The 25,993-nt window shown below is 42.1% G+C and overlaps 1 protein-coding gene across 3 annotated transcripts in view; it reads left to right on the top strand.

Moving 5' to 3' along the window:
• PDCD6IP (programmed cell death 6 interacting protein) overlaps positions 1-14,539 on the top strand; it is an 84,540-nt gene extending 70,001 nt beyond the window's left edge. For all 3 annotated transcript variants that reach the window (XM_025884649.2, XM_025884648.2, XM_073902318.1), the window contains 3 exons: positions 1,235-1,358; positions 9,842-10,032; positions 10,954-14,539. In XM_025884649.2, the coding sequence (XP_025740434.1) occupies positions 1,235-1,358; positions 9,842-10,032; positions 10,954-11,128 (490 nt within the window). In that variant the 3' untranslated portion in view covers positions 11,129-14,539. The remainder of the gene's footprint in view (positions 1-1,234; positions 1,359-9,841; positions 10,033-10,953) is intronic.
• The last annotated feature ends 11,454 nt before the right edge of the window (positions 14,540-25,993 follow it).

The raw sequence follows: 25,993 nt of genomic DNA, 5'->3' as shown, positions 1-25,993 counted from the left end.
GTGGGCAGTCTTTTAGGACTACCTGTTCAGTTTGACATGTTCCTTACTCTAGCTATAACTGATCTCTGATCGTTTCCTAGTCTTCAGAAATAGAAAAAGAACTAACTTCATTTCATTAAATAGTAGGAAAAAAGATTTGTTAGTTCTAGTTAAGAACAAAAATGTAGTATATTTTAAAATACCATCATTGTTCTGAGTTTATTTTCTGTTTCATATATGAAGAGAAGAAAAATTTTAAAAAGACCTGGTATTTACCTCACACCAGTCAGAATGGCTAAAATTAACCAGTCAGGAAATGACAGATGTTGGTGAGGATGCAGAGAAAGGGGAACCCTCCTACACTGTTGGTGGGAATGCAAACTGGTACAGCCTGGAAATGCAAACTGGTACAGCCACTCCAGAAAACAGTATGGAGGTTCCTCAAAATGTTGAAAATAGAGCTGTCCTATGACCCAGCAATTGTTCTACTAGGTATTTATCCCAAAGATACAAATGTAGTGATCTGAAGGGGCACCTGCACCCCAGTGTTTATAGCAGCAGTGCCCACAATAGCCAAACTATGGAAAGAGCTCAGATGTCCATCGACAGATGAATGGATAAAGAAGATGTGTGTGTGTGTGTGTGTGTGTGTGTATGTGTGTACACACACACAATGGAATATTATGCAGCCATCAAAAAATGAAATCTTGGCATTTGCAATGACGTGGATGGAACTAGACGGTATTATGCTAAGTGAAATAAGTCAATCAGAAAGACAATTATCATATCCTATTATCTTATTATCAAAGACAGTTACCAACAGACCAATTATCATGATCTCCAAATTCATGTAGAATTTAAACAAAATCATATGACAATTGTCATGTGGAATTTAAACAAAACAGAGGATCATAGGGGAAGGGAGGGGAAAATAAAACAAGATGAAATCACAGAGGGAGGCAAATCGTAAGGGACTCTTAATCATAGGAAACAAACTGAGGGTTGCTGGCTGGGGAGGGGGTGGGAGGATGGAGTAACTTGGGTGATGGACAATACAGAGGGCACATGACATGATGAGCACTGGGTGTTATATAAGACTGATGAATCACTGAACTCTACCCCTGATAGTAATAATACACTGTATGTTAATTAATTGAATTTAAATAAAAAAAAACAAACTGTGAAAAAAAAGACCTTTTTATATGTGTTGTTTTTTTAAGTTGTGTTAATTCCTAACATTTTTGTCTTTAATAAGGGACTTGCAGCAAAGCATTGCCAGGGAACCTAGTGCTCCTTCAATTCCTACACCTGCATATCAGTCTTCTCCAGCTGTGGGGCATGTGTCAGCCCCTCCTACGCCAGCACCAAGAACCATGCCGGTCAGTAAGCAACGGTGGTTTTTTTGTTTTTTTCTTTTAAAGATTTTATTTATTTATTTGACAAAGAAACAGCGAGAGAGGGAACATAAGCAGGGGGAGTGGGAGAGGGGGAAGCAGGCTTCCCGCTGAGCAGGGAGCCCAATGCGGGGCTCAATCCCAGGACGCTGGGACCATGACCTGAGCCAAAGGCAGCTGCTTAACGACTGAGCCACCCAGGTGCCCCGCAACCACGGTTTTTAAATGGAAGTTTTACATAAGTGACTGCTTTTTTGTCGTAAAGGATAAAACAGTCTTTACATTGTAAAGATCTGGTGGTTGCCAGTTTTCATCAGGTGACCAGCCTTTTGATGTTTTACAATACAAAGAATTCAGCATCACTCATGAATTCTTGCCAGAAAAGGTTTAACTTGAATCTAATCAAGTCTTAGAACCAACTCTCAGTTTATAGCAAATACAGTGTTATAAAACAAGAAGTTTAATTGTGCCATTAGGAAACAATTGGACAAATCCAGAACTGGAACATTCTGTGAGACACTTTGTCTTTCCTAAAAGTGAATGTCATGGAAAGAAAAAAAATAGGTGTGGGGCATTCTGGTTTAAAAGAGAGGAAAGAGGAGGGAAGAGCAAGATGGCAGAGGAATAGGAGACCTACATTTCGTCTGGTCCCAGGAATTCAGCTAGATAGGGATCAAACCATTCTGAACACCTACGAACTCAACAGGAGATCAAAGAAAAGAATAGCAGCAACTTTCTGAACAGAAAAGCGGCCACTTTCTGGAAGGTAGGACGTGCGGAGAAGTGAATCCGAGGCGATATTCGAGAGGATAGACGACGGGGGAGGAGGCCTTTGTCAGCCGCTACTGGCAAGTGATAGAGCTGTGCAGCACAAAATCGGAACTTTTAGAAGTCGGCTCCGCTGAGGGACGTCGCTCCAGTGGTTAAGCTGGGGGTGGAACCCTCGCTGGGACAGTGTGGTCTCAGGACCCTCGGGGTCACAGAAAGACTGGGGATGCCTGAGTTCGGCAGAGCGCCTAGGTATCGGAGCAGGGAAGCCGGCTGCAGAGATGGAGCCGAGGAACGGGCTCTCAGCTCGGGGTTGCTATAAACCATGATCCGTGGCAGTCGGACCACTGCTCTTCCAGCAGGGACCCAACAAGCGGCAGATCCAGGGAGATTCCCCTCCGTCCCCTGGGAGGAGCGGCGCAGGAGCGCAGGAATCTGCTGGGTTTGGAGACTCCACACGGGGTCAGGTGTCAGAGATAGAAACGCTCTGTCACAGGTCGGGTGAGCACGGAGGGTGGCCGGAGACCGGGGAGACAGGAGCGATTGACTGCTTTTCTCTGGGGGCTCACTGAGGAGTGGGGCCCCAAGTTCTCGGCTCCTCCGGGGCAGAGATTGGGGGATTTCCATTTGCATTCTCATCCTCCAAAGCTGTACAGAAAGCTTGCAGGGAAAACAAAAGCTCCCGAGAGCAAACCCGAGCAGATTACTTAGCCCGGACCTGGCAAGGGTGGGGCAATTCCGCCTCTGGCAAAGACATTTGGGAACCACTGCAACAGGCCTCTCCCCCAGAAGATCAGCAGGAACAGCCAGCCAAGACCAAGTTTACTGATCAGTGAGAATGGGAGAATGCCAGCACTAGGGGAATACAGCACATAGAATTCATGGCTTTTTTTCCCCCATGATTCTTTAGTCTTTCAAAGTTAATTTTTTAAACTTTCTTTATTTTTTTCTATTTTTTAAAAATTTTTCTTTTTCCCTTTTTTAACCAACATCTTATCAATTCCTTTTTTAATAAAATTTTTAAAAATTTTCATTTTTAGAGTCATAGTCTATCCCTTCATTGTAGTTAACCTTATTTTTTGTATATATATATATAAGTTCTCTCCTTAAAATTTTGGGATACAGTTTCTTCTAACAGACCAAAATATACCTTTAATCTCTAGTGTATGGCTTTGTTCTGGTCTCCTGCCTGATCACATTCTCCCCCCTTTTTTATTTCTTTTGTTTTTTTAAAATTTTTCCTCTTTCTTTATTCAACCAACTTCTTATCAATTCCTTTTATAAAATCTTTTATAATTTCCATCTTTACAGTCATATTCCATCCCTTCATTGTATTTACGCTTATTTTTGTACATATATGTTTTTCTTTCCTTAAAATTTTGGGAGGCAGTTTCTTCTAAAAGACCAAAATACACCCAAAATCTAGTGTGTGGTCGCTCTGATCTATCCACCAGCCTGATCATATTCTTTTTTTTGTTCCTTCCTTCCCCCCCCGCTTTTGGGTCTCTTCTGATTTGTTTAGTGTATATTTTTCTGGGGCCGATGTTACCTTCTTAGCATTTTGTTCTCTCATTCATCTATTCTCTGGACAAAATGACAGCAGAAAAACTGACCTCAAAGAAAAGAACAAGAGGCAGTACCGACTGCCAGGGACCCTATCAATACGGACATTAGTAAGATGTTGGAACTAGAGTTCAGAATGATGATTATAAAGGTACTAGCTGGGCTTGAAAAAAGCATGGAAGATACTAGGGAAACCCTTTCTGGAGAAATAAAAGAACTAAAATCTAACCAAGTCGAAATAAAAAAGGCTATTAATGAGGTGCAATCAAAAATGGAGGCTCTAACTGCTAGGATAAATGAGGCAGAAGAGAGAATTAGTGATATAGAAGACCAAATGATGGAGAATAAAGCTGAGAAAAGAGAGAGAAACAAATACTGGATCACGAGGGCAGAATTCGAGAGAGAAGTGATACCGTAAGACGAAACAATATTAGAATAATTGGGATCCCAGAAGAAGAAGAGAGGGGCAGAAGGTATATTGGGGCAAATTATAGTGGAGAACTTCCTTAATTTGGGGAAAGAAACAGGCATCAAAATCCAGAAGGCACAGAGGACACCCCCCTCAAAATCAATAAAAATAGGTCAACACCCAGCATCTAAACAGTAAAACTTACCGAGTCTCAGAGACAAAGAGAAAACCCTGAAAGCAGCTCGGGAGAAGAGATCTGTAACCTACAATGGTAGAAACATTAGATTGCCAACAGACCTATCCACAGAGACCTGGCAGGCCAGAAAGGACTGGCAAGATATATTCAGAGCACTAAATGAGAAAAATATGCAGCCAAGAATACTATATCCAGCTAAGCTGTCATTGAAAATAGAAGGAGAGATAAAAAGCTTCCAGGACAAACAAAAACTAAAGGAATTTGCAAACACGAAACCAGCCCTACAAGAAATATTGAAAGGGGTCCTCTAAGCAAAGAGGAAGCCTAAAAGTAACATAGACCAGAAAGGAACACAGACAATGTACGGTAACAGTCACCTTACAGGCAATACAATGGCACTAAATTCATATCTTTCCATAGTTACCCCGAATGTAATGGGCTCAATGCCCCAATCAAAGGACACAGGCTATCAGATTGGATAAAAAAAAAAAAAAAAAAAAAAAAAAAGACCCATCGATATGCTGTCTGCAAGAGACTCATTTTAGACCCAGAGATACCCCCAGATTGAAAGTGAGGGGGGTGGAAAACCATTTACCATGCTAATGGACACCAAAAGAAAGCTGGGGTGGCAGTCCTTATGTCAGACAAATTAGATTTTAAACCAAAGACTATAATATAAGAAAAGAAGAAGGACACTATATCCTACTTAAAGGGTCTATCCAACAAGAAGATCTAACAATTGTAAATATCTATGCCCCTAACATGGGAGCAGCCAGTCATATAAGCCAATTAATAACAAAATCAAAGAAACACATCAACGACAATACAATAATAGTAGGGGACTTTAACACCCCCCTCATGGAAACGGACAGATCATCTAAGCAAAAGATCAACAAGGAAATAAAGGCTTTAAATGACACACTGGACCAGATGGGACTTGACAGATATATTCAGAACATTCCATCCCAAAGCAACAGAATACACATTCTTCTCTAGTGCCCATGGAACATTCTCCAGAATAGATCACATCTCACATCCTAGGTCACAAATCAGGTCTCAACCAGTACCAAAAGATTGGGATCATTCCCTGCAAATTTTCAGACCACAATGCTTTGAAACTAGAACTCAATCACAAGAGGAAAGTCGGAAAGAACTACGTGGAGGCTGAAGAGCATCCTACTAAAGAATGAATGGGTCAACCAGGAAATTAAAGAAGAATTAAAAAAAATTCATGGAAACCAATGAAAATGAAAACACAAGTGTTCAAAATCTTTGGGATGCGGCAAAGGCGGTCCTAAGAGGAAAGTATATAGCAATACAAGCCTTTCTCAAGAAACAAGAAAGGTCTCAAATACCCAACCTAACCCTACACCTAAAGGAGATGGAGAAAGAACAGCAAATAAGGCCTAAGCCCAGCAGGAGAAGAGAAATAATAAAGAGCAGAGCACAAATCAATGAAATAGATTCAAAAGAACAGTAGAACAGATCAACGAAACTAGAAGCTGGTTCTTTGAAAGAATTAGTAAGATTGATAAACCCCTGGCCAGACTTACCAAAAAGAAAAGAGAAACGACCCAAATAAATAAAATCACGAATGAAAGAGGAGAGATCACAACCAGCACCAAAGAAATATAAACAACTATAAGAACATATCATGAGCAACTATATGCCAACAAATTAAGACAATCTGGAAGAAATGGATGCATTCCTAGAGACCTATAAACTACCAAAACGGAACCAGGAAGAAAGAGAAAACGTGAACAGACCCATAACCAGTAAGGAAATGGAAGCAGTCATCCAAAATCTCCCAACAAACAAGAGCCCAGGGCCAGATGGCTTCCCAAGGGAATTCTACCAAACATTTAAAGAAGAATTAATACCCATGCTTCTGAAACTGTTCCAAAAAATAGAAATGGAAGGAAAACTTCCAAACTCATTTTATGAGGCCAGCATTACCTTGATCTCAAAACCAAAGACCCCGTCAAAAAGGAGAACTACAGAACAATATCCCTGATGAACATGGGTGCAAAAATTCTCACCAAAATACTAGCCAATAGGATTCAACAGTACGTTGAAAGTATTATTCATCACAACCAAGTGCGCGATTATTCCTGGGCTGCCAAGGTTGGTTCAACATCCGCAAATCAATCAGTGTGATAGAATACATTAATAAAAGAAAGAACAAGATCCATATGATCCTCTCAATAGATGCAGAAAAAGCATTTGACAAAGTACAGCATCCTTTCTTGATTAAAACTCTTCAGAGTGTAGGGATAGAGGGTACATACCTCAATATCATAAAAACCATCTATGAAAAACCCACAGCGAATATCATTCTGAATCGGGAAAAACTGAGAGCTTTTTCCCCTAAGGTCAGGAACATGGCAGGGATGTCCACTATCACCACTGCTATTCCACATAGTACTAGAAGTCCTAGCCACAGCAATCAGACCACAAAAAGAAATAAAAGGCATCCGAATCGGCAGAGAAGAAGTCAAACTCTCACTCTTTGCAGATGATATGATACTTTATGTGGAAAACCCAAAAGACTCCACCCCAAAACTGCTAGAGCTCATACAGGCATTCAGTAAAGTGGCAGGATATAAAATCAATCCACAGAAATCAGTGGCATTTCTGTACACCAACAACAAGACAGAAGAGAGAGAAATTAAGGAGTCGATCCCATTTACAATTGCACCCAAAACCGTAAGATACCTAGGAATAAATCTAACCAAAGAGGCAAAGAATCTGTATTCAGAACACTATAGAATACTCATGAAAGAAATTGAGGAAGACACAAAGAAATGGAAGAACGTTCCGTGCTCATGGATTGGAAGAACAAATATTGTGAACATGTCTATGCTACCAGAGCAGTCTGCACATTTAATGCAATCCCTGTCAAAATACCATCAACTTTTTTCAAAGAGATGGAACAAATAAACCTAAAATTTGTATGGAACCAGAAAAGACCCCGAATAGCCAGAGGAATGTTGAAATAGAAAAGCAAAGCCGGTGGCATCACAATTCCGGACTTCAAGCTCTATTACAAAGCTGTCATCATCAAGACAGTATGGTACTGGCAAAACAACAGACACATAGATCAGTGGTACAGAACAGAGAACCCAGAAATGGACCCTCAACTCTATGGTCAACTAATCTTCGACAAGGCAAGAAAGAATGTCCAACGGAGAAAAGACAGTCTCTTCAACAAATGGTAGTGGGAGAATCGGACAGCCACATGCAGAAGAATGAAACTGGACCATTTCCTTACACCACACACAAAAACAGACTCGAAATGGATGAAAGACCTAAATGTGAGACAGGAATCCATCAGAATCCTAGAGGAGAACACAGGCAGCAATGTTTTCCACCTCAGCCGCAGCAACTTTTTCCTAGACACATCGCCAAAGGCAAGGGAAGCAAGGGTAAAAGTGAACTATTGGAAATTCATCAAGATAAAAACCTTTTGCACAGCAAAGGACACAGTCAACAAACCCAAAAGACAACTGACAGAATGGGAGAAGATATTTGCAAACGGCGTGTCAGATAAAGGGCTAGTATCCAAAATCTATAAAGAACTTAACACCCAAAGAACAACTAATCCAGTGTAGAAATGAGCAGAAGACACGAACAGACATTTCTGCAAAGACATCCAAATGGCCAACAGACACATCCAAATGGCCAACAATTATGTGCTCCACATAACTCGGCATCAGGGAAATCCAAATCAAAACCTCAATGAGATACCACCTCACACCAGTCAGAATGGCTAAAATTAATAAGTCAGGAAACGACAGATGTTGGTGACGATGCAGAGAAAGGGGAACCCTTCTACACTGTTGGTGGGAATGCAAGCTGGTGCAACCACTCTGAAAAACAGTACGGAGGTTCCTCAAAAAGTCAAAAATAGAGCTACCCTCTGACCCAGCAATTGCACTACTGGGTATTTACCGCAAAGATACAAATTTAGTGATCTGAAGGAGTACATGCACCCCAACATTTATAGCATCAATGTCCACAATAACCAAACCAATGAAAGAGCCAAGAAGTCCATCAACAGATGAATGGATAAAGATGTGGTGTGTGTGTGTATATATATATATATATATATATATACACAAGGGAATATTATACAGCCATAAAAAAACACGAAATCTTGCCATTTGCAACGACGTGGATGGAACTAGAGGCCTTTATGCTAAGCGAAAATGGTCTATCAGAGAAATACAATTATCATATGATCTCACTGATATGAGGAATTTGAGAAACAAGACAGAGGATAATAGGGGAAGGGAGGAAAAAATGAAACAAGATGAAACCATAGAGGGAGCCAAGCTCTAAGACACTCTTAATCAGTAAACAAACCGAGGGTTGCTGCAGTGGTGGGCAGTGGCAGGAATGGGGTGGCTGGGTGATGGACATTGGGGAGGGTATATGCTATGGTGAGTGCTGTGAATTGTGTAAGACTGATGAATCACAAACCTGTATCTCTGAAACAAATAATACATTATATGTTAAAAAAAGAAGTAGGAAGGGAAAAATGAAGGGGGGGAAATCGGAGGGGGAGACGAACCATGAGAGACTATGGATTCTGAGAAACAAACGGTTTTAGAGGGGAGTGGGTGTGAGGGAATGGGTTTCCCCAGTGATGGGTATTAAGGAGGGTACATATTGCATGAAGTACTGGGTATTATGTGTAAACAATGAATCATGGATCACTACATCAAAAACTAATGTTGTAATGTATGGTGACTAACAGAACATAATAAAATAAAATTAGAAAAATAAAAGAGAGGAAAGATTCATAATAATAATGCAATACACGAACCTCGATTCGATCTTGGTTCATAAAAACTTAAGAGCTTTTTTTGGTGATAAATAGGGAAACTTGAATGTAGAGTGGATACTCAATGACATTAGGAAATAATTGTTTATTTCCTTAGGGTGAAGTGGTATTGTGATTATGTAGGGCTTGTATGCTACAGTTTTTCGGGCTGGTGTCATGAAGTTTGCAGTTGACTTTCACATGGTTCTGCAAATATTTAGATAGATAAATACATGGATTTAGCTATATAGATAAAGCAAATATGGCCAAATGTTAATAATTGCTGAATTCAATTGGTAAATATGTGCTTGTTTATTATACTATTCTCATAAGTTTTCAGGTATTTGAAAATGTTTGCATAAAAAGTGTTGTGGCCAGGAGGAGATCACAATAGTAGCCTGTACCTGACTTGCTCCTTCCTCCCTTCTCAAATGTCTAACCATTGATGGGAGCAGTAATGAGTTACAGTAAATGATTAAGTATTAGGCGTCAGGAATAGAGCAGTAGCTGTGCAGTTTCCATGAATTGGAGAATTATTCCTCAACTGTGATACATTTCTAGAGCAATAAGTCAACATTTAAAAATGGAAATTAGAAATATATTTGGTTGGATTGTAGAGTTTCTCATATGCCCTCATTTATTTTAACTGACAGTAATTTGACAGAAACATGAAACCTTTTGTAGTCAGTGTTGACTTTTTCTTACAGCCTGCTAAGCCCCAGCCCCCAGCCCGGCCTCCACCTCCTGTGCTTCCGGCACATCGAGCTCCTCCTGCCACTGCTCCAGCTGCCGTGGGGACTGGCACCGCCCCGCCCGCTCCGTCCCACGCCCCTGGCCCAGCAGCTCCCCCGCCACAGGCCCAGGGACCCCCATATCCTACCTATCCAGGATACCCCGGGTAAGGCTGCACCTGAGCATCTGAATGCATTGGCTCATGTTTCTAGCTCCGGTTATCCTTTTAAAAACAGGGTCACCTTCCTCTGCATGGTGGTGTCATGAATGAATAAGCTACATTGTCAGCTTACACAGAAGTGAAACTAATGTTATAGGCACTTACTTGAGCAATCGAATGGCTATTTCCCAGGCTTATTTATGTTTTCAGTTTTTGATGCTGGGTTCATCTTAAATAGATCTTGTCTGTATGGAATGTAGAGTGTTTCCTTGGTTGTCTTTATTTTGGTGATAAACGGATAGGCATCTTTTCTGAACTTAGCAAGACTGATAAGGCCTTGTTTATGTACCTGTACTTTGAAATATTGGCATTCTGACAGACTGTTGAACACAACTCTAATTATGGCATGTGCTTTCTTAAAGAACAGCTTTCTTTGTGATAATTTTTAATCTTAAAAATCGAGACATTTGACTACCTCTTAAGATGTGCTCCAAAGTTTGCTTTGTAAGTACATTCCATTTTCCAAATACTAAAACTTCGTTAACGTTGAATTTATGTGCGTTACAGTGAGTATTGAATCTTGTGAATTAGGAATGTACTTAGGTTGCTACATTAAAATGAAAGGTCTCCATTTTTATTCCTTATTAATAGTTGAATATTTAGTCTTATTTCTGTCAGCAGTATTATTTTCTGGATAGTATTAAACACTCAATATTCTTTTATCTCAAATATTAACAGGATAGGAACACTTTTCTCTAATAAGTACCTTGAAATAGCTGTTTTTTTCTCTCTGCTGTTCTCTGCTAGGCTGAGAAATAGAGAAAAATGACTTTCTTGAAAAAACTTGGTTTTAGAATAACTTACGTTTCATTTTTCAGTATTTGATTTACCAATCCTTTTTTTGTTTGTTTGTTTTCTTTTCATCAGGTATTGCCAAATGCCCATGCCCATGGGCTATAATCCTTACGCATACGGCCAGTATAATATGCCATATCCGCCAGTGTATCACCAGAGCCCTGGACAGGCTCCATACCCAGGACCCCAGCAGCCTTCATACCCCTTCCCTCAGCCCCCACAGCAGTCTTACTATCCACAGCAGTAATATGTCAGCTCAGAAGCTCAGCTGGTTCAGTTCAAAGGGAAAGAAGTACCAATCCTGCAATAAGTGTACTAAACTCTATGCTCTGGTTAATATAACGTATTCTGTTGTACTGAACGCAGTGTATAATTTCTGTCTGTGGCTGAAAGCCAAAAAACTGTGCCCCAGTTCTACATTTGATTGCACACTGAGAGATGCTGCTGTTGCAGTATAAACACTAAATAGGTATACTAGGATTTTGAAATAAATTACATTTCAGTTCATAAAAGTTGAAAATGAGAAATTAAACCCACAAGTGAAACGTTTGAAATTATTATACTTATGTCTACATAAGACGTGGTTGGGACAACAGATACTTATTTATAATGATGGTTTAAGTACTGATATTCAAAAAAACGAAGTTTTCTTTCTCTTTTGGTTTATCAATTTGGTTTAATTTCCATTATACTATTTTGCATAATCAAAGCATTGTAAATCATAATTTAAAAATAAATTACTTAAGAACAGTTGTCATTGTTATGTTTTGTCATTGATTCTCATTATTGTCTAATTTCTTTCTGGTATTAGTCTCTCATTTTATATGTACGTAAGTTAAACAGATAACTGTGTTTAAGTGCATGATTAGTGCAAGTTTTAATAGTCAGGTTTTTAGGAAAACCAAAAGAATAGTACTGTAATTTATCTTTCATATGCTGATTAGTAAATTAATTTTGACATTTATTTTGAAAAGTCCTATAATGTGGAAGAAACAAGTGCTACCAAAGATTCTTCAAATAAATACACAAATAAATATGTATATTTAAAGTTTTATTATTAGCCTCTCCAAGAAATTGATACAAATTCTGATAATTCCCTTTTTTTCATAAACTGGTAAAAATAAATACATATCATTGACAGTATTGTCTAAGGTAATGGGATCGTTTAAAGAAAATTTACTGGACCCTTCTATTCCTTTTTTCTACCTTACTGTCTTAACTTAGTAACATTTAATGCACAATGTATATGAATAGATCTAAGCCCTTTCATTTTTATGCTCCTAAAAAATTAGACTATTTTATAATTCAGGGAGCATACAAAACAGTTGTTGGGAGCATATGCCAATTCTGGAGTAGGCTGTATATTTAATATTAAGCTCTGCTGTTAGGATAATTAATCACTGTATAAACCTCAGTAAAAATAGTGAGAGATGCATCATGGAGTGAGTAAATGAGAAAAGAATGAGTTGTCTAATAGTGGGATCTGTTTTGTATGAGGTTCATTTCTGAACACATCAGGCATATGAGCAGATTTCCAATGAATCTGTTTATGTTTATTTTCTAAGTTTTGATGCTCACCTTTTCTTGCATTATTGTTACATTTAAATAACAACTGTCATTTGGTCCACTGTTCTTTCATTGACAGTTTGGGTTTATATTTTAAATGTTGGACTGAAGGTGTGATTGTAAAAGGGAGTGCATTGGTTAAAAAATACATGTACATTAAAAAAATCTTACTCTGTTGTTGTGTGTAGAAAACATGAAGGCATGTTACTTTAATATAAATGACCTTTCCATGGAATATTGAAATTGGTTTAAAGTCCAATAGTTAAAACCTTGGCAAAAGTAGTTTTTCACATATCACTAAATTTTATTAATGTGGAATCATCAAAATATGACATAGGCTTGTTTGACTCTTATGTAAAAGGCATTAAAGTTCTACATTCTTATTACTCATGGTATCCTATACTAACATGAGGTACTCAGAGTTAAGGATATTCCAAATTGCTAGTTTATTCTTACTAATGCAGAAAAAAACAAAAGCAAATTGGCCTGAATATTCTCTTGGGGAAAGAAGACACTAAGAAGAGTAAGAGCATCATGGGGCAAAAGAGGTTATAAGGCCACTTAGCCCATTCCCTGTGCTAAGCTACGCCTGCTCCCAGAGAGCCACAGGAAAATTGTTCAGAAACTGTTAGAAAGGAGGCTCCAAAGCCCCAAGTGGCAGTCTCTTCCAGCAAGCCTGACTCGCTCAAAGCCCTTTTTTTAGGCAGTAATGCAGACCCATTCCTTTGGTCAGTTCACTCATCCTTTAGGTAATTGAGGATACTCTTTTTGGTCGCCCGTGTCTGGGTACAGATGACTAAATTTCTGCAGCCCTTCATTGCTGGGGCTGTCTTCATAGCCTTTCTAATTTCATTAGGGTAGCTCATGGAAGTTTCTGTTACATCTATTTTGCATTCTGACAAACAAGGAAGCCCCACTGGGATTATTTTTGTTACCAAACTTTTTTGTCCTTCGCTTAACTTCCTATATTCCACAAGATACCCTAAAACGTTGTTACGGACAATGCTATTTTTCTAGAGGTAGGAAAGTGTCCACTCTGGTTCAGGTATGTTGTTACTTATGTTTATAATTAGGCTTTTTGGTTATTTTCCTAAACTAAAGAAACCATTCCCAGACCATTTATGTTTGGGTTTGGAATACTGTTTTTAAATGGACTGCAAGTAATGAAGCTTTGCATGGAGGAGCTAGTCAGAAGTGGGGAAAAGCCTCACTTCTCTTATTTCTTGTTCCTAATTGGAGACAAATGGTTTGACTTCTCAGTCTGGTGTAAAGTATTGGTCTACTCCTATCCTTTGGTCTTTATTCTCAGTTAAGAAAAACAGTTCCATGTCACTGCAAACCAGTCAATCTTTGTGAGACATTCCTGTACCCATACCCCCAGCTTCTTTGCAATTTATAATCTTTCCTTCCCCAAATGTAAGTAGTTAACAGAAAAAAAGAACAGGATCTCACAGAACCTTCTGTCCCTGACTTCTGTCCCAGTCAGCAGCCTTTCTAGTTAAAACAGATTTTAAAAATGTTTTCCATTAGAGCTTTACAAAGTTTGCAAAAGTGCTTTATACACATTTTCTAATTTCATAAATGATAAAATGCAGTTTGTTAAGTAGGTTTCAGTTTGCTAATGGGGATTTTTTTTTCTTTTAATGATCAGTATATCTTGAAGAATCTTGCTACAACCTAGTGGCATCTCTTTCTCTTTGTAAACACTTCTGCAATTATTAGTTGATTCGCAGTACAGTAGAACAGCATACAAAGTAGGGAAAAACTGCTATAGTGTTGCAATTACTAGTTTAAAAATAGACTGTAGAACTAAATGGTTGATTATAAGATTTACATGGAAGAGCTAAGAAGGAAAAATTATATTTTTAAAGAAAAAGAGAATATTCAGGCTTTATTTCTGGTATGAAGTTTATATTTTTAAAAAAAATCCTATATTATCACACCAGAGATTTTAGATTCTTTTCTGGTTACAAACATTGCTGGTAGTTGGATTATATTTTTATTGTATTCATTTCTCTTAGGGGGAAAATTGTAAAGCAACAAAAAGGTTCCAGATGAATGTATCCTAGAAATAAAAGTTGAAAGATTCTTACTTCCTTGGAGTATGAATTCTTTTTTGAAGTGTTTATCCTTCAGCTTTATAGTTTCTGCAGTTTATTTGATAAATGGTGGTTTGGGAAATAAAATTACCACTTTGACTAAGTACATGAGACAGTGTTTAAATGTTTTCTTACAGTGGTCAGCCCCATACTTGATCATGGACGGACCATGTTTTTCATTACTTGTGATGGGCAGCCCCAGTTCTTTAAGATGAAGAATCTTTTCAAGTAATTTTTTTTTGGGGGGGTTAGTTTTTGGAAGTGTGTAGTGTGTTACTCGGTTAGGAAAGGGGAGATGGTGAAATGTGTTCATCTTTTATTTATTTTTAAATTTTTTGAAATGTGTTCATGTTTTAAAACATGTATTTTCTTTCTACTTCCATGTTTTAAGGTCAGATGCAACTGTTTTATTATGTAGCTCACAATGCACAATTTATCAGAAAATGAGTCGATGCTGTATGTCTTCCAAATTTGTTGAAGCTGAACAAACTGGCTCCAAGAGTCAGTCAGTAGTCTGGATCCCTATTATATAAATTTTAAATATATCAGTTGGGCATAGTCAAATCTTACTTTTGTTTTCACTCATCTGGCATCTGGGTTGGAGAGCACAGAGTTCACACTAGGGGCTTGGACACCTAGATGTCTACAGTGAGAGGCCAGTGGGGGGTCTCAGGGCCCCTGCCTGGTGTTTGGGTTGTGCTGCAGCCTAAAGGGAAAGGAGCAGCTCCGTGTTGCTTGGGCGGCTCTAGCATATACTACAGCATGGCACCTGGGGCTGGCTTAGGAACTGCGGGGAGCAGGCGGGTTCAACTTGCCTAGAGCCTGTGCACTGGAGAGCCTCAGGCCACTGCCAACCAATGTCCCCATTGGCTGACAGTCTTGCCTTTGTAGATAATCGGTCCAGGCATGTCCAGGTTGTCTGCCTTAGCATCTTGCCTACAAGGGGCCCTGGCTTCTGTCAGTTCTGTGGCTCCCGATATTCTTCCTTCTTGTTTAAAAGTTGCTTAGTCCCTTTCAACTAACGAACACCCAAGTGGTACAGGTGATTAGGCTCACGTCTGCTACCATTTTATTTCTTCTTGAGTTTTCCTGTATTTTTAACTGTCTTTACATATTTTGAAGTCATGTGATTCATATTCGTGTTAATTATGTCTATTGTGAACATGAAATGACTATTCCTTTTCCACCTTGTTATTTTGTTATTAAAATTGCCACCATGGTTTTCTTTTTGGATGCATTAGCAAAATTTCTAAATTGTGTGTGCTTGCCTTAGTTGTTTAGGTGCTTAGATTTAGTTATTGAACCCAATCAGATTTTTATTTTTTTTTGGATAATCTAATAGGAAAGTTTTATTTGCAACTTTGTTAAAATTACAATTATATGATCTTTTGATCACTTTGTGTGGTATATTTTGTCTTCTCTGTTTCCTTTTCTTGTCTTTATTGCTTGGATTATGTTTTCTCTCTTCTAGTTATTTGGAACATTAATACTTTTATTTTCTTACCCCCCGATCCTTAGCCGAATAGTGTCTTTTTAAAAAAAGAAATATTTTTGTAAACAGGGTTTAGACTTAAATTATTGTTAATGCACTATTATGCTTACAGTAGGCATCCTCTCTGGATTATAAAAATTGGCCTTTGCTTGCAGTTTGTTTTTGTTTCTCTTCAGTTTTATATTACTCAATTTACAAAATATGTAAACATGGAAGAGCTGCGTGTCCTCCCTTTTTCCTTCTTGGGGTGGCCTTTGAGCATTCAGGCTGTGTGGTCTTGGCTCTCTTATGTCAAATCCCCTAGTGCCTCCAGTCTTGTGGCTTCTCTGTTACCAGTAAGCACCAGTGATCCCAGACAAGGGACCCCCTGAAGGGCCAGTGCCTTCTTTTTCTACCAGAACCTGGAAGAAGGAATAGAGAAGAATCTTCACCCCTTCAACCTTCACCAACCCACCACAATAGACTGGGCTGCACAATGTGTTCTTTTAAAATTCAGTATACTTTTTGAATAAGTATTACATACGTGTTATAAATTACAAAGGTAAGAAAAGGCATGTGATAAAAAAGTGTCTCTTATCCAATTCCCTTCCTCGGAGACGGTCTCTGCTACCAGCATGTACAGAGTTCGTTCAGATTGTCTTTAGGTTTATCAGCTCCCAGCAGCAGATGTGATGTGACCTTCTGTGGAAGGGATGCAGTGAACTGTGACAGTTGGATCTAAAATCTGCCCTGGCTTTCCTTCTTTCATAAAGACCAAAGACTGCATTTTTAGCCGGAAACTTCACAGACTTCATTCGAAGTGCAGGTATACCTGGCATTATTTGCACTAATGATGTGTTGAATGATCACTAATCTCTAATCCCACTATGCTGTATGAGTTTTCATAATTACCCAGAGTAGGTCTCATAATTTTTGACAATATTTACATTTCAGACTGATAATTTTTCAGCAAGAAAACTTTTTAACATTGGATCACAGAAAATAAACTGCACCTAAGAGAACAGAGCATAAGTACATTTAATTTTATTTTGTGGTAGGCAGAATAATGGCCTCCCAAACACGTCTTTGTCTTATTCCCCGGGACCCATGAGTGTCTTAGGCTGCATAGCAGGAGAATTAGGGTTGTAGGTAGAATGAAGGTTGCTACTCTGCTGACCTTAAAATAGGTAGTTTATCTTAAATTACTGGTGGGGGGTCCAGTGTCATCACAGGTTGCCTTAAAAGTGGGAGAGGGAGACAAGGGAGAAACGGACGGCAGCCTGAGAAGGACTCGGATCCATTAACACCGCTGGCTTTGAAAATGGAGCCATGCGACCATGAGCCCAGGACAGCGGCAGCCTCTAGAAATAGGAAAAGGGGCGGAAACAGATTCTCCCCTAGAGCCAACAAGGGGAACACTGTTCTGCCAACACCTCGATTGTAGCTCAGCGAGACTTATTTTGGACTTCTGATCTCCAGAACTATAAGATTATTAGTTTGTGGGCGCCTGGGTGGCTCAGTCGTTAAGTGTCTGCCTTCAGCTCAGGTCATGATTCCAGGGTCCTGGGATCAAGTCCCACATCGGGCTCCCTCCTCGGGGGGAAGCCTGCTTCTCCCTCTCCCACTCCTGCTTGTGTTCCTGCTCTCGCTATCTCTGTTTCTGTCAAATGAATAAATAAAACCTTAAAAAAAAAAGATTATTAGTTTGTGTTGTTTTAGGTCACTAAGTTTGTGGTCATTTATTACAGGAGCAATAGTAAGGGGAATATTACTCAGTTTGGTTTATTAACAGGTAGTTTCCTCACTGGCCTCCCTGGGTTATACTGAATATACGACATGCCCTAGCTTCTCTCGTGAGCAGAAAGGTGGAGATTTACAACACAGGACGTACAGGTCCAAGTGTCAAACACAAAAAATAAAACGAACAACCTGGGTTTCTTACTCGCCTTTTAGCACACCTTGTAGTTGTTTGTTCAAAGGCAGACATGCTGTATTGGGTAAGAGAAGCTGAGGTAAATAGACCTCTGGTGAGAGGGTTTATATTTTTCTGGCGAGGAGTTAGATTGTGTTTACTGCTTTCTGTAGGTTTGTAAACTTCAGTTCCCTCTAATGTCCTTGTTTTTTTGTTTTATTGTCTTGTGTTTCTCTAGGAACTCCTTAAGTAGAATATGGGCCTCCCAGTGCTTCCGACCGTAGCCCTCTAATTATCCGGGAGCCGTGCTGCTGGGGTGGTCAGACTGCAGGCAGGAGACGTGTGGGCTCTAACTTTTGCCAGTGCCTCCCAGTGCTCCCCCACGCCTCATGAGACAGGAAGGCTAGAGGACACTGGAACGGGGTGTTGCCCTTTTGCCCAACTGGTTCGGCTCTGATGAAGCGGCTCCCCCTGAGGGCAGGCAGAGAACAGCACGGTGCTTTTGTTCCTCTCCTTTTCCCCTGCTGGAAGTCAGAGGAGACTTTCTCAATCTTACCCGTGGAAACCCAGTGGGGCTCCTGGAGCCAAAACTCATGAAGGAGGGGGGCCCATCCATCTAAGCTTGGGCCCCCAGAAGTTTTTAACTCTTGCGCTAGTCCGCGCTCTGTTTCAGTGTTTTATCCATTTCTGTTTATTTTCCTCCCAGATCCTGGGAAGCGGTGATTTCCTGCCTTTGCCTGTGTCTCCAGTTTGGGGCATGTCTGGGTCCCCTATGACCTCAGTGCTCTGATGGCTCTAAAAAGAATGGTCAGTTTTCAGTTTGGCCTTTTTCTTGTTGTGCGTGTGGAGTGGTCACGTACCAGAGCAGAAACCGGAGATCAAATGAACTTTTTGATACAAACTCGAGCCTGGGGTGCCTGGGTGCCTCAGTTGGTGAAGAGTCTGGCTCCTGATTTTGGCTCCAGTCATGATCTCAGGGTTCTGAGATTGAGCTTTGCACAGGGCTCTGCACTCAGTAGATTGAGATCCTCTCCCTCTCCCTCTGCCCCTCCTCCCACTTGGGTGTGTGTGTATGTGTGTGTGTGTGTGTGTGTTTGTGTGTGTGCGCGTGCGTGCGCGCACTCAAAAAAAATAAAACTCAAGCCTTTCTTAAACTTAGAGAATGATCTCTCTTCCTTGTGCTTTTTGATTGCCCTCTGGAATTTCCCCTCCTTCCCCCCATATGTTTCTGTGTATCTACCATATATTCAAAAATATTATCCATTATTTTTTTTACTCACTATTTTAATCTTCAAACTATTTCTTTCTCAATTCTGGGAGACTTTCTTGAAATGGTTTTCCCTCCCTCCCCTCTATTTTTAAAGTAGGCTTCATACCCAGTGTGGAGCCCAACATGGGGCTTGAACCCATAACCGTGAGATTAAGACCTGAGCCGAGATCAAGAGTCAGACACTCAACCAACTGAGCCTCCCAGGTGCCCCGAAATGTTTTTTTTTTTTAAGATTTTATTTATTTATTTGACAGAGAGAGAGAGAGAGCATGAGCAGGGGGAGGGGCAGAGGAAGAGAGAGAAGCAGACTCCCTGCTGAGCAGGGAACCTGTTGTAGGACTTGATCCCAGGACCCTGAGATCATGACCTGAGCCGAAGGCAGACGCTTAACCGACTGAGCTGCCCAGGTGCCCCCGAAATGTTTTTTCGTATTAGTCATAAGGAATTGGCTCACATATTTATGGAGGCTGAGCAGTTCCAAGATCTGTGATCTGCAGTCCTGAGAACCAGGAAAGCTAATGATACGAATTCCAGTTCAGGAGAAGACATGCCTGACTCTGAGAACATCAGGCAGAGAGCAGATTCTCTCTGGCTCAGCCTTTTGTTCTCTTCAGGCTTTCAGTGGATTCCATGAAGCCTGCCCACATTTGGGAGGGCAGTCTGCTGACTGAAGTGTTAACGTCACCCAGAAACACCCTCACAGGCACACCCAGAATAATGTTCAATTCAATCTGGGCACCCCCTGGCCCAGTCTGGTCGACAGGTAACATTAGCTGTCACAGACTTCTGAATTAGAAGTTACCGGAATTCATTTTTCTGCAGCATTTACTCTTCCACATACCATCTCCAAAGCATCTTTAATTTGGCTGCTGCAGATACTATTTGTTGCTGTTTTTACCAATCTCACATTGCCCTTCACAGCCAGCCCCTGCGGTGTTTCAATGCTGTCACGGTAGTTACTCTGTTTCCTGTAGTAGTGCCTTGCTGGCCATCGACTCCACACTTCAAGCTCTAGGCGCTCTGCTGCATCTTTAAATAATAATTCATTACACTTCCTAAGAACCCTATGAAAGTGATATTATTTTGATTCACACTCCAAACGGAGGAGTCACTGGTTGTAGATAAGTTGAGCCACTTGCCTGCGGTCACCTGGCTGCCTCGTAGGTGAGCTGGGGCTTGGGTCTCTCTCACCGCTTGGCCTCTGACGACAAGCATCACTTCCTCTTCTGTGCAGCTGTTGCCACAGCCGCCAAAAATAGCTAACATTTACTGAGTGTCCGTCATGTTCCAGGTCCTCTTCTAGACATTCAAAATCCACTAACTTACCTGAGCAGCCACTTATGAGGTAGCCACTGGCTGCCCCCGGTTTACAGGAGAGGCGGAGACAAGGCTCAGAGAGACTGAGTCCCAGGCGCTGGCACGTCATGGAGCTGAGCCCTCATTGAGATGAGAAGTTAAAGAGTTTCTATGGTCTCCCCTGTTGCTCGGAGTGTATGTGTTAAAAGAGGGCATGCGCTCCCGTTTCTCACATGCATCTATCTCTTTACCCATTCATTTTCTTCTCCCTTGTAATTCAACGTTATATGTTGAGAGAATACTTATTGTTCTAGGTCCTGGGATGCAACTGTGCCCCTAAGGAATTTCTATTCCCGGAGAGAGTGAGTTGACCTGGGAACAATGGTGGGTTTGAGGTGGGTGTTACATTAAGGTGTGAATTTGTGTGAGGGTGCTTTCCATGTTTTGCTTCCTGTTTTCAGCTCCAGCCATGTAGCCAAGCCCTTTATTCCTGCTGCAGGGATTGTATGCTGCGTGGGGTGCAGAGTCCCCCTAGCGTCTTTGGGAGCAGGAGTTGAAGGAAGTGGCAAAATCTCAGAGAGGATAGCTCTTTGGTGTAGAGGCATCGCAACCTTCCCAGAAGGGGTCTCGCTCTACGTGAAGTGGGGCTTCCATGAGGCTGGGCAGCGTGGCGTGGGGACCACGGACCTGGCACCACCTTGGGCATTTGTATGGGGAGCCAGTAATGGCTGAGACTGAATTTCTCATCCGCCTGTGGGATCAGCTTCACTGAATAAAGAAATGGATGTTTCTTGTGCACCTGGCATGGTGAGCTGCAGTTCACAGCCACCTACTATGGCATCTGGGCCATCCCTGGGATAGCGAAGAATGTTTATGCTGTGCACGCCTGCACTCATGGTCTGATGACAGCACTGCGTTCGTTTTGATGGTTTGGCTGAGATCCCGCTGGAGAATTGGCAAGCAGAAATAAGGGGGCTCTCAGAGTCTCTGTTGGGTACCGGATGAGACTGAGTTCAAAAGACTAAATGGTTTTGTGCACTGGTTAGATATGGGGGCTGGGAGAGTGGAGAGGAGGTAAATCACATATTTGGCAAGGTTGAGGAGATTGATTTTTCTCATTCCCAGCAGGCAGTGCCCTGTGCCTGGAAGGTAGGTACCTGGATCCTAACATGGCCCTAGCCTGGTTATACCATTAAGGCCTAAGGCCAAGCAGTTGCCCACTATTGTGGGGATACCTATTTTGCTGTGATAGAAATGAGCCCATTAGAAACCATGGGTGTTTTGGGGAGATAAAAGCTCTGATTTGGTCCCAGGAGAGCAGTCTTTGAGCCTTACTGGGGCCCATTTCTGAGGTGCAGCAGATGGGTGGCTGAGAGAGGGTGAGGTCCTCAGGCCTCCAGGCTCTTGGAGCAAAGGTTCAGTTGCTGAGCCCTGCTCCTTAGAGCCAGAGCAGGCTTTCAGGGGGCTGCAACCCTCAAGAGCATACAGCTGGCTGTTGAAAGGGGTCTGCACCTACAGGTGAGGAGAGAGGGGGTAGAAGGCCTTTCCTTGGAGAGTTTACAAGAAAGGCCTGTACATTCACAGTAGGTGTTGACAGACTTGTGTGGCATATCCCATCCCAAGTTCTACCTGACAGACCCTCATACCTCCCAGCCCCTGATACCATAAAGACTGGGTACTAGTGGGTGAAGGGAACCAGTCAAAGAGGCTGGTTTTGGTGGCTCCAAAGCAGGTCCTGATAGAGTAGGCCAACAAATGGAGATGTGCTTCAACCTCCTGGGAAATGGGTTGTGGAGCCTGAATCCTGGGTGAGGGCGACCCTCAGTCTGTCATTGGGGGGGTGGCCTGGATGCTCTGGGGAGAGACCTGCTCAGGAGGGACGGCGAGGTGAGCCAGGTGGACCCGTCCTCAGAAAAGGTGGTCCTGAAGAGGCACTGCATGCCCATAAGGGGTATTTCACAGGGTTTTCAGCCATAGAGAGAAATTGTAGTTGGTGAAGTGGCTGAAGAGGACTTGGAGTGGGATTCAGCGTAGGTGTACTGAGTGTAGCCGGCTGGATACCACTGGAAGGAACCTTCCAATGCTGTCTAGATGAGTGAGAGAGACTTCCTCTCACTCATGTGTGTGTGTGTGTGGCAGGTGTGTGGGGAGGTGGTGGTGCTGTTTGGGAGACAAAAGCAATGTGTGGGAAGTTCCAGAGGTGAGAAAAGGCAGCACGTGAGAGACCTCACCTGGCAATAAAAGGCCCCAAGAGGGTTGTAGGCATAGGAGTGATGTGGTCAGAAGAAGTTTAGACAACCCAGTGGGGAGAAGGGACACATGTAGACTTGCTGTGGAATTGCTTGGTAGATTAGAGGCTTGTGGACAGTGGGCCAGGTGCTCTAGCCAGGAGGTACCTGGTTGCCGTGTTGTGTGGGTCATTCTCCTTGGCCATGGGGCCCTCTGCTGACCTAAGTCCTGCTCCCATATTGCCTTTCCCAGAAGCACAGATGGGACCGAGGTTTGCCCTGTGTACTGGCTTCCCTTTTTCCAAGTAGTAGCTATCATGGGGGTCCTTTGGGTCGGGGGGTCCTTCCCGCTGAGGCAGCTGTTGAGGCAACAAATCAGTTACACCAGCCCCCTCCGTTTTGCGCCCCATATGCCGACCCCTGCTGAGACGCCCAACACCGTGAAGGTATGGAAGTTGAGGGAGACAGCCATTGCCCTGACTCTCACCAAGGATGCTGTGCTGCTGAGAACACCCATTCTGACTGGGTAAGGTCTTCTCTACTGGAATGTGCAAGGGGATGTCCCGCCAGGATGGGTGAGGTACTTTGCACCCTTGGGAGAGAGGGAACTGCTCCATCTCCACTGGGATCCTGTTGTCTTGCTGTAGCCAGATCTGTTGAAATCCACTATACGTGGAATGCACCACGCACCATTACAGAGGGGAGAGGGCGGGGGTCCCTGTCTGGCATATCCTGCCCTGGCCCATCTCCTCAGGCCTGACAGGGCTGCCTCTCTGGCCAACGTGGATGGTATGCACAACCTGATCGAGTTTCCAAAGCTGCCAACCTCCTTCTCCTGCAGGCCAGCTGGGTGTTCTGTTTTCCACCGATAACAATCGTTTGGCTGCTGTCTTTGTTCCCTCCATTGGCCTAGAAGCCTTTATAGCATAAATAGAAGCCCTTGCTAAATTCACCCGGTAAGTCTTAAATGAAAGCCAACAAAACCTCTCTCTCTCTTTTTTTTCATTCTCTTTATTCATGTTGGAATTTATTACAAAGCACACTTTAATTCTGATCCCCAGGAACATGAAGATGTTGGAACTCCAGAGATTAAATTTAACTTTTTTCATAGTACTCTACCCCTTGCTTCAAGGTTTTGGCTCATCTGGCCAAGCTAAACTACTGGTTACACTCCAAACATGAAACAAGATTGCTGCTTTCAGGCTGGTCCTAAGTGAGCAGCACTACGATGCAATCCACTGGTGCTCTCAGTATTTTTTTTTTATTCTGAAAAAGAGATTTGTACAAGATTTTTCTCAGTAATGAAAAAGAACCAAGAGAGCGCTAACTATTGATGAAATTTTTTTCCTCTAGCATGACTCACCATTTCTGGATCTTTATTACGAAAAGAGTGTTCCTTCAAATAAGAGAAGGGTCCACCCTACTCCCGTTTGACCTCATCTAAGTAATTACATATGCAAATACCCTGTTTCCAAATAAGATCATAGCCTGAGGTTCCAGGATGTGCATTTTTAAGGGGGGGCTGGGTGGGGGGACATAATTCAGCCTACTACAAGAAAACCTCTCTTTACTGAACACTGAAATGTCTTTAACAAGAAAAGCTGTCTCCAAAATAGGACGGCCTTGGACATTATTGCTGCCTCGCAAGAAGGCACCTGTGCCGTTAGCCAAACAGAATGTTGTGTTCATACCTGATGAGTCTGCTAATGTATTTTCTTTTCTTTTTTTTTTTTTTTAAAGATTTTATTTATTTATTTGAGAGAGAGAGAATGAGAGATAGAGAGCACGAGAGGGAAGAGGGTCAGAGGGAGAAGCAGACTCCCTGCTGAGCAGGGAGCCCGATGCGGGACTCGATCCCGGGACTCCAGGATCATGACCTGAGCCGAAGGCAGTCGCTTAACCAACTGAGCCACCCAGGCGCCCTGCTAATGTATTTTCTTTACTAAATCACATGAGGACACAAATGGGGTTGGGCCCCCCCCCCCCCCGCCTTACGCTTAGGGGACTTAATAAATCAGTTGTTTGGATCCTAGAGCTCTTGATGGAAAGAACTGTTCCTTGTTTGGGGGAATCATTATTTTACTCTGTGCTTTCTTACATGTGCCTATATTGTTGCTACAGTATCTGCCTCCACTGCAGCCCGAGGGCCACCAAACCAGCCATTTCCACACTAATGAAACTCCTTGCAACTGCTCAGGGCCCATTGTGAGCAAGGGGGATTGTGGGATTGGAGGAGCGGGTCATGAGAGGTGAAATTTTGGAGGAGATCATCCAGTTGACCCATGAACTGGACAGGGCAATCAGAAGCTCCTCACCCCCTCCTCTGTCCTTGAAATGTACGTTCTGCCCACTTTTCTGACCGTGGGAGCCATTTTCAAGGATGCAGCCTTGAGAGGGCAGTGTGTTTTTGAGACCCTCTGGATGGTATATGTGGATGACCTGTTAAGGTCTCTCTATAAACCTTAAGATTCTGGCAGTGGGTGTGGAGATCCACTCATCTTGCAGCTGCCCAAGACAAGCCTCGTAAATTCCCTTGCTTGTTACACCTGCCACCTGCCAATCTGGAGTGGCCGGCCTCTTTGGTCTCTCCCTGTCCTCGGAGTACAGGGGGCCGGTTTCAGATTTCACCCAGGAAGCTCCTGACTTTACAAACCAACAGAGATTGAAGACTTGGTAGTAAGACCTGGACTGACCTGGGCTCCAGTCCTGGTCTTACCACTAACCAGCTGTGTAATTCTGAGCAAGACACTTCTGCTGTCAGCCTCCATTTCCTCGTGAAACAGGTAATAATCCCTTCCTCAGAATGGCAGATGCCTGAAAGACTGGCCCCCAGTAGATGCTCCAACACTTGGCTGTTTTAATTATTACTAGTGTTGGGAGTTAGTTGGACAGTGAGGTAATCCTGGCCAGGGTCCCCAACAAGAAAATACGGAGTCAGGACAGCTAAGATAAAACAGCACTAACATCCTGTTTCACAGCTTAGACAGGAGCGCACTAGCATTCTGCTTTGCTGCCTTTGCAGAACTGACTTCTGCAAAACATCCTAAAATAAGACAATTAACCACAAAGCACTTGTCACTATCACGGGCAAGGGGCAATTAAGACATAAGCCCCCAGATGTCAGCAAAAAAAAAAAACCATTAGCGTGATGACATTAACCTAATAGGTAGATAATATGACCAAAGTCCTGACTGGCACGACTCCCCACACCCTGGTTGCTTAAGATATTTCTGCAAAAGAGCTCATAAAAACTCCTAAACTTAGAAACTC

This window comes from Callorhinus ursinus, unplaced genomic scaffold (genome assembly GCF_003265705.2).
Source record: "Callorhinus ursinus isolate GAN/ISIS: 27379988/994484 unplaced genomic scaffold, GSC_fseal_2.0 scaffold1, whole genome shotgun sequence".
NCBI lineage: Eukaryota > Metazoa > Chordata > Mammalia > Carnivora > Otariidae > Callorhinus > Callorhinus ursinus.
This window is presented reverse-complemented; position numbering and strand designations above follow the sequence as displayed.